General features: G+C 35.9%; 2 protein-coding genes across 2 annotated transcripts; both read right to left on the bottom strand.

The window, feature by feature from the left end:
• Positions 1-957: 957 nt before the first annotated feature.
• LOC113316309 lies at positions 958-2,226 on the bottom strand. The gene is made up of 4 exons (XM_026564521.1): positions 2,097-2,226; positions 1,670-1,976; positions 1,436-1,558; positions 958-1,267 (listed from the first exon to the last, which is right to left on the bottom strand). The coding sequence occupies exons 1-4, from the start codon at positions 2,224-2,226 to the stop codon at positions 958-960; spliced, it is 870 nt and encodes a 289-aa protein (XP_026420306.1).
• Positions 2,227-7,949: 5,723 nt separating this feature from the next.
• LOC113316308 (1-aminocyclopropane-1-carboxylate synthase 7-like) lies at positions 7,950-9,367 on the bottom strand. The gene is made up of 3 exons (XM_026564520.1): positions 9,332-9,367; positions 8,931-9,229; positions 7,950-8,814 (listed from the first exon to the last, which is right to left on the bottom strand). Exons 1-3 carry the CDS (start codon positions 9,350-9,352, stop codon positions 7,950-7,952), a joined length of 1,185 nt encoding a protein of 394 aa, XP_026420305.1. The 5' UTR covers positions 9,353-9,367.
• Between the last annotated feature and the right edge of the window lie 278 nt (positions 9,368-9,645).

The following is a 9,645-nucleotide window of genomic DNA, read 5'->3' as shown; positions in this document are numbered from 1 at the left end:
AAAACCGTGGCCTAATCTAATTTGCCAAAATATCATTCAGCTTTTGGTCGAAATTTATCATTCTTTTCCGAAATTGGTTTGATAATTGACGATTTGGGATCCCAAATTATATCTCAACTCCATCGAATCAACTTTACCTTCAATTGCTTCAAACTTAAGCAAAAAGTTGAAAAAGTATGGTATACAAAAATGTAATGTAAAACAAAGACAATTAGCAACGCATATATGTGTTCCTAATTTGTTTTCCGTTGAAAATTAAAAGATTTTAAATAAAACTAAATCGGAAAGAATTTTATATGAATCTACGGTCCCCCCACCCACCCTCCCCCCATGCACGGTAATCTAGTAAAAACAGTGATGTCCCATGCAGCTGCATGGGACTGCTCCACAAGCAAACACGTTATCCGTCGTTGGATGGATTCAGAAACCGTTAGATAAAAATCATTTTATTTAAAGTAAGAATAAAATAGAGAAAAGAGAGAAGAACATTTTCATTAACCATATAGGGGAAACACATTACATAAGTTTAGTGTTCTATTTATACAAGTAGAAGGGAAAACCCTAGTGGTTTAATGGACCACACATCTATGGGCCATAGGCCCTATAACACTCCCCTTGTGCGGTTCAAAAGCGGAACTTCAAATGTGTTGCCTCATTAAAACCTTGACAAGGAAAACCCAATGGGACAAAACTTTGACGAAGGGAAAAGAGTACAACGTGTTGATAAAGCTGACCACTTCTCTTCAGAAAACCTAAAATATAAAAAACCTGTGAGAAAAAGATAGTTTCAATCAGAGAGTCATAAACCTGGTGTTGTTGTTGTCTCATTAAAAACCTTCCTAGTCAAAATAAAACTCGGTGAAGGGAAAAAGAGTTCAACAGACACTCGCTCCCCCTGATGTCGACATCATATCATTAGATACTCCCCCTGGTGTCGCCATCTCCCCCTGATTGCAATCAAGGGAGTTCGTACAATTTCCTTAGTCCAATACTCTTTACGTGCTTTTCAAATAAGGACTTAGGAAGTGACTTAGTAAATAAGTCTGCCATATTCTCATCAGAAGGTACTTTGTTGATTTGAATGTTTAAAAGGCACTGTTGTTGCTGATTGTAAAAGAACTTTGGTGAAATATGTTTAGTATTATCACCCTTGATATATCCTTGCTTCATTTGTTCGATACAAGCTGCATTATCTTCATAAATGCATGTTGGCTCTTCAGTGGTATAATTCAAACCACTAGTACCTCGAATATGTGTAGTGATAGACCTTAACCATATACACTCACGAACCGCTTCATGTAGGGAAATGATCTCCGAGTGGTTCGTGGAGGTAGCTACAAGAGTTTGCTTGGTCGATCTCCAGGATATCGTTGTGTTCCCTATGGTTAATACATAACCAGTTTAGGATATAGCTTTATGTGGGTCAGAGAGGTACCCAGCATCAGCAAAACCAACCAAAATATTATTTGGGGTTTCAGTGTACGGGGTTGCTTTAGCAATCTTCCTTTCGTCCTCATAGGGATAAAATAGACCCATGTCAATGGTTCCTTTAAGGTATCTGAATACATTCTTTATACCATTCCAATGACGCTGCGTTGGCGTTGAACTATATCTAGCTAACAAGTTCACTGAGAATGATATATCAGGTCGAGTACATTATGCTAAGTACAATAATGCGCCTATTGCACTTAGGTAGGGAATTTCAGCTCCTAATACCTCTTCGCCATCTTCTTTTGTACGAAATGGATCATTTCGTACATCTAAACTTCGACCAATCATGGGAGTGCTAGCAGGATGTACCTTATCCATATTGAATTGCCTGAATATCTTATGGACATATGCAGACTGGTCGATTAGTATTCCACAAGGTCGGTTCTCTAGCTCAAGTCCTAGACAAAACCGAGTTTTCCCAAGATCTTTCATCTCAAATTCAGATTTCAAGTAGCTTGCGATTTCTCTTATTTCATCAAGAGTACCTATTATGTTCATATCATCAACATAAACAACTATAATTGCAAATCCAGAACTCGTTTTCTTTATAAATACGCAGGGGCATAACTCATTATTTGTATATCCCTTCCCAATCAAATAATCACTTAGACGGGTATTCCACATCCGCCCGGATTGTTTTAATCCGTAAAGTGAGCGTTTCAACTTGATTGAAAACGCACTCCGTGGTTTAGAGTTACTTGATTCGGGGAATGGAAGGCCATCAGGCACTTTCATGTATATCTATGAATCTAGATCCCCATAGAGATATGCTGTAACCACATCCATAAGATGCATTTCAAGTTCATTGATTTATCCAAAACTGTACCTGTAATCACGAATGAGGTGGGTATTATATCCTTCATCCTCATCTCACCGACCTGAAATTAGGTGTTGTAGCCATATATAAATGGGCTAACAACTGTCATTCTGGATATAACAACAGAGCAACAACTTTTGTTACAAAAATTCGTCTCTCTCATAACTTTGTTTCCGCAACTAAGAACTCTAATCTCATTTCTTTGAACTTCTCTCTTAAGACAAACCCAATTTTTTCTTCTGCAGCTAAAGCAGTCGTTGAACAACCATAATCTTAGTTTAGGTGCAGACGACTCATCATAAAGCCTGCAACCTTCATCTTTTCTATCCCTCTTCGGTATTCAACATCTACAAATGCATAACCAAATTAACTTAACATAAAAATAGAAAAATAGTTCTCATTTATTATAAAAAATGGGTAAATACATTTTCAATTTTTTTTTTTAAATATGACCCACCTCATGTAATTTACATTATAAATGTTAGTATTTTTATTTTTCAAAAAAAAAGAAAAGAAAAGAGAAGTCTTTTAAAAATTTCGAACAAGCTACTGATATTTCAAATTAAACATTTGAAAACTAAAATAGGTTGCTATTTACTTTTTAGAAAGAATGCGAAATTGGGGATAAAAAACAATTGGGGATATAAGAAAAGGACAAAAACTGGATCCAGATATCAATTCGGGGTCAACCCTTATCTACGTATTTTACGTATTACCTAATCTACTCCTCACTAATCAAAATTAGTGATTAATAATAATTAGAAAAATCATAAGATTTTTGATAAATGATTAGTGTGTGTATTATTTGAATTTGGGTGGTGAGGTGAGAGTAGAAGGAGGGAAAAATATTTTTAAGTGGAAATTTTTTTGTGAAAATGGAAGATGATTTTGAGGAGAGAATTGCAGTTGCTGAATCTTTAGCTCAACATGCAAGCATCCCCAATACACAAGTAAAGCTGCTAGGAGGTTGAAAAATCGATTTTGTTCTTTAAACCCGCCATTTTTTCAACTGTAAAACCTAGGTGCCGGCATAGAAATGGTATGAATACCATGCCGGCAGACTGAAAACCGGCATGGTATTGATACTACGTCTATGCCGGTAGAGCGATATCCCCCATTTTGATATTGATCCGGCATAGTATTCTACCAAAAAACTATGCCGGTACGCAGTTAACTTTTTTACCTACCAAAGAATATACTACTGAATATTCAACCGACATGGTTTCATTGATAGGTTTTTATGCCGCAACTGCATGAAAAACATACAGGAAACATTTCCATCTAAAACCAAACACCGGCATGGGAAATTAATAAACATCAACGCCGGAACTCCGTACCGGTGTGGTGCCATCAATATCGAGAATTCCGGCAGCGCAACCGGCGTTGTTAAGTTTCAATTTTACAATGTCGGTACCTACAAAAAAATATACAGGAATAAATGCTTTCCAAAGCTAAATACCGGCAGTACATATCAATTATTTTTAATGCCGGAAGCGTGTACTGGCTTGGGACAATAAATTACGAGAATGCCGACACCTTGGCTTCCGGCGTTGCTGTCTAATGAGTCTTTTATGCCGGAATATGTTTCAAATTTGGTCTTCAGTTTTGGTTAAGTTCGAAAATGCCGGAACATTGGTCGAGCATGCCGGTATGGGGTTCTGGCATAGTGTTTTAATTTCGTTTGGAACTAATTTTCATTCGATCTTTAGGTGGTGACATATATTGATCCAACAAATGCAAAGCCGCTTCATCGGGATACGTCGGAATACTATAAAACATTTATAAACATTTCATTGCCGGTACGAACTATAAAACATTTATAAAACATTTTATTTAATCTTCTAGTTCCGGTATGGTTTTATAAAACATTTCATTGCCGGTACGAGGAACCGGCAATGAACTGTAATTTCCGTGCATGCTGGAACGAGTACCGGCGTTATTGAATCTAAGCTTTTCCATGCCGGCAGCAGTCGTAAATAAATCTTGCAAAAATAACATTTCACTAGAAATCTAAACATGTTCAACATAAAGCAATCATTAGAAATCTAAACATGTTCAACATAAACCAAACAACTGGATTTTGCTTAAATGTTCTTAATCCAGGTAACATAAACTAAAATCAAGCCAAACAACTAAAGAGTTAACCATGAGGTACAAACGAAAACAAGTTCGGAATTGTTCAAGACGTAACAACAACCATCCAGATAAAGAAACACAACTAAATAGTTAATCACTTGGTATTTTGCTTCTTTTGTGCCGGTTTCTTCTTAATTTCCCCGAACAAATATCTTGCACTAGGGTCGGTTTCTTCAATTTTATCAATCTTCTCCACGACTTTCTTCACTTCTTCATTGGATAGCCCCTCCCCTTCATCGTACTTGCAACATAACTGCTTCCTCAACTTTGCAAGCCGACGTCGCTAGTTTCATACATACAACACATAATTAGTATATATATGCTAATATAAGATTATGTGTACATTAAACGACTAAGTAATTAACAATACTTACTAGCAATCCAACGGTCTTATTAAGTTGGGCGATCGTAGGTGGTGCCTGTGCGGGAGTTGGAACGGGAGGGTGTTTCCGGGGTGGAACTTGGACGTCATCCGGGCGGACGATAAAAGGATGTGACAATTGCAGGTAACCTTCCATGTAGGGGCATCAACCTCATCACCGTTTTCCGCAAGCTCCCACTTATCCCACTGACTAATATCTACCAAACGACGTGGTTCTCTATCCCTCCAATCTGTTGGATCCGGTTTTGGATCATACTCTACATGCAACCGATTAGGAGTTGAAAAGCACCGAGAAAAGTCAAGAACAAAACATTGAAAAGAGTCCGTCTCGAAATTTGATAATTGCTTATATACAAGTTGACGCATCACACGTGTAGGATTGGCCATAAAGTATCCTTTTGGGTGGGACAACGACCCATGGTAGAATACAATGTTACCAAACCTCAAAACTTGGTGGTTTCCTCTAACCTCCTTGTAAGGGTCGAACACAACATCTTTGGTACTCATCGCGTCCAAAGCCAATCTCATATCGAGGAAGGTGGGAACCTTTAACTTTCACTTTGCCTTTTTCCTTCTTGCCATTGCCTTGTGTTGGTTGTTGACTTGGCCCACCAACTTCGCTTTGGCTTGCTAATTGACTTGGAGGAACCACATTATCTTCATCCTCACTTTCCTCTTCATCTTGCTCATCTTGATCATCGTGCTCATGGATTACGGTCACCACCACTCTCCCAAGTCATCCCTCTTGTCTCAGCCCCCAAACGCTTTTTGCGACCTTAATCTTTACCTCGAGGAGGGAGAGATTGAGGAGTATCAATACCGTCCTTCCTTCTTCTCTTAGTGACCCCATCTTTAGATTTTCTTTTGCTAGCTTCCTTGGATTTTGACCTATATCATAAGCACACAAAATGAATGTGAGACAACTCACTTTCAGTTTTTGTACCGACATTGACTTACTTAAACTAACCACGCCGGTTAAATGTTCCGGCAGTGAACATTGACTATCGTGAATGCCGGTAGTCATATATAATTCTCCTGGATATCAAAAGACTACTACCGGTACTCTTAAAATAAATCAATTCCATGCCGTAACTTTGTACCGGCAAACAAATCAACCTAAAAGCTGTGCCGGTATAGGTGACAAATTCTTAAGTTTTCCAGTATGTTTTAAGTCCACTACCGGCATGCTCGAATTATTACAAAAGAATGCCGGTACCCAAAATCGGCATATAAAGCAACCCAAAATCTATGCCGGTACTGGTGACAAATTCATAAACTCTCCTGTATGTTTTAAATCCACTACCGGCATACAAGAATTATTATTAAAGACTGCCGGTACTAAAAACCGGCATAGACTTCGACCCAAATTCTATGTCGGTAGGAAAAATTCAGTTTCAAGTGAATCTGGGGTTGGAAACGGCATTGCATTCATCCAAGATTGAATGCCGGAACACAAAACCGGCACTGTATTCATACATATTTCAGTGCCGGTACTCACTGAAACTCAACTGTTTCAGTTAGGGTTCGCGATTCTAACCTAAACTCATTGCTATAAATCGATTTAAACACTCATAAAGTAGTTTAAAATCACTTACCTTTTCACAAAAGTCATGGTTGCGAGAGGTTGATTCTCCGAATTTTCTTCTTCTTGCTCTTGAGCAATCTTAACAATTTTTTGTTCCTGTTTTTGTTGAGCAATCGATTTTGAGTTCGATTGGGCATTTGTTTTCTTTCGTGGAGGCATTGTTTATGATTCGGGTAGGTTAATCGACGGAGAAATTTTTGATTCGATGATTAATCGACGAAGAACGATGTAAAACGATGATTGTTTTTTCAAAACCCAACCCTAAGAATGCCGATACTGAATTGACAGAATGGGGGATATGTTTTGGTTATTTGATTTTTTTATGTTTTAGGAGAAAGGGTATAATGGTTTTTCATAATATTTTTTAATTAATAAAAGAGTATTTTAGTATTTTCATACCCAAAAATCACTCCTTAACACACACCATGGGTTGGGGGAAGTAATCATTATCCCCCAATAACTTTTTTTTATCCCCCAATTTCGCATTCTTTAGAAATATAATTAAGTTTTCTCTAATGAATTTTCAAAAAATATACTAATTAACAGAAAACTCTAATATCTAATGTAATGGTCTTGTTTGGTAAAATTTATGATTATCTATTTATGATTATAGATAATCATAAATTGATAAATGATTTTGATATAATTATTTTTAAAATAAATTTTTCCAAACACATTTTTCAAATAATTGATTATCTTAGAGTGATGATCTCAAAAAGAAGAGGAAAGAACATTGATCTAGAATTTTTTTTTAGTCCTATGTGGTTTTTATGTCTCTCTCTTGATATTTTAGAAAAAATTCAACTTGAGTTTGTTGGAAAAAATAATTGATTATAATAAATTTTCTAAACAACTTTTTTCTGTTTATGGAAATAATGGATTTTTCCAATCATGATTAAAATAATCAATTATTATAATGGTTACCAAACACATATAGAATCCATTATAATCTACATAATGGATTATTGGCTGATAATCAATTAAAATAATGGTTACCAAACAACCCAATATAAAAAAATCCAAAAATTATTTATACATATTATATAAGGGTCTCCAGCGGATCGACTAATCAAAATTAGATTGAAATCTATCGGATATGACGTCAGGCATTTTTGTGATCTTGTAGCAACTATGGTGTCCTTAATGAGACCTAAAAATGGAGACAAATGCCAACTTTTACAGAAGCTGCTTTAGATTATGATTCTAGTTTTTTTAATTTCAAATAAGATGTATTTGCGATCCGAGGAAAATTGTCTGTTGGAAGTTTCTCGTATCTCAGATTCTACTGCTGAAATAAGGCGGCCAACAGGCTTACTAGCCTTCTGTATTTTTTTGGTTTTGCATCAATACATCAACTTCCAAAAACATAAAAATAATGTGACCCAAAAATATATTGACTCAGAAAATAAAATAAAATAAAAGCAATTGATTATATATTTATTTATAAATAAATATCACAATATCTTTTACTTAATTCATATAAAGAACCAACATCATACACAAAAAATTACAAAAAAAAGTCCATTGATACTTGTGCTCTAATTCTTCATGTTTCTTTGATAAGTTTCCATGAAGTCATAAATTCTCTTCAATGCTATTTCTAATGTTGCTTCACTCATATTAGCAAAGCATACCCTAAACCAACCAGGTTCATCACAATGACAAGATGAACCAGGTGATATATTCAACTTCACTTCATTCACCATGGAATTCCAGAGAACCAACTCACTTTCTTTTGTTGAGCTCTTCAAAAATGGACTTAAATTCATCCAACAAAATAATCCAGCATTTCCCTCCAGACACTCGATGCCAGCTTTTCTTAGTCCATCAACAATTAACCCATATCTTTTTTTCAATCTTTCTCTGTTAATCTTAATATAATTTTCGGTGAACTCCATGTCCGATAGCATGGCAGCTAAGAGATTTTGTGTTTGTGATGAGACTAAACTAAAACTTGACATCCTTCTTGCAGTTGTCACAACTTTATCATTGTATGAATAAATTGTTCCAACTCTAAAACCAGGTAACCCTAAATCTTTAGATAAACTATAAACAATATGAACCCTTTCTGCGTCTTTATAGTTTCGAGCTTCTAGTATTTCTGCAACGCTAACGAATTCTGTCGAAGAGAAAACTGACCCCGAATATATTTCATCCGATACAAGATGAATGTTTTTACACGTAACGAAGTCGAGTATCTCTTCGAGTACTTTACGTTCCATTGCTATACCTAGTGGGTTCGATGGGTTTGTAACCAGAAGTCCTCTAACTTTGATGTTCATTGATTCGGCTTCTTTATATGCATCTTCTAATGCTTGTGGAGTAACTTGAAAGTTGTTCCAGCTGTTGCAATGAACTGGAACAATGTTCACGCCAGTTCTCCATCGTAAATCTCTATCAAATCTGTCAATGGAAAAAAAAAACATTTAATATGTTTTCTAAGCATAGAGAGACCGTTAAATCAAAATATGAGATTGTGTATCTATCCAAACCATTCAGAAAATATAATCATTACTTACCCTGGGTAGTATGGAGTTGGAACCAATAAAGCATCACCAGGGTTAGCTAAAATGAAAGTTAGGAGTTCATTGGCAGCTGTTGCTCCAGCGGTTAGAACTACTCTTTGGGGGTCGAATGCCACTTTATCGCCTCGGATTTTCCCCATGAAACTTGCCATTGCTTTTCTAAAACTTTGTAGACCATGATAATCTTGAAATAGAGCATTCTCTCTAAAGCTTGAAACCCCATTACTCTTCCTAGTTGTTGGTTGTTTTTCTGAATTGTTTTCCAAATATTCTTCTAGCAAATCAAATGAAACCTGTTCAAAACAAAGGAAAAAAACTATCATTAGAAACCATTCAATAACTTTCTCCTCCTTGTATTAATCGAAAAGATAGAGATCGAAGTTATGGGTTCTTACTTGATTTTCAGCCAAACCCATCTGAATAACACCAGAAGGATTAGTTATCTCATCATAAGGGTTCTCATCATAAGCTTTCCATCCAGCAAAATATGGAGAATCTTCTCCATGAGTATCAGAATTTGCAACATTTGATAACTCAACAGTACCACTACAGATAGAAGTAGGAACATATTGTTCAATCTCAATACCCATTAATAAAAGATAGTATGTGTGAGTATGATTTCAGATAATGTGTTTTGTTTTAGCAAATGCAAAATAGATAGAGATAGAGATAATAGAAGAGAAGAGAAAGATAGTATGTGTGAGTATGA

This window comes from Papaver somniferum, chromosome 10, assembly GCF_003573695.1.
Source record: "Papaver somniferum cultivar HN1 chromosome 10, ASM357369v1, whole genome shotgun sequence".
NCBI lineage: Eukaryota > Viridiplantae > Streptophyta > Magnoliopsida > Ranunculales > Papaveraceae > Papaver > Papaver somniferum.
This window is presented reverse-complemented; position numbering and strand designations above follow the sequence as displayed.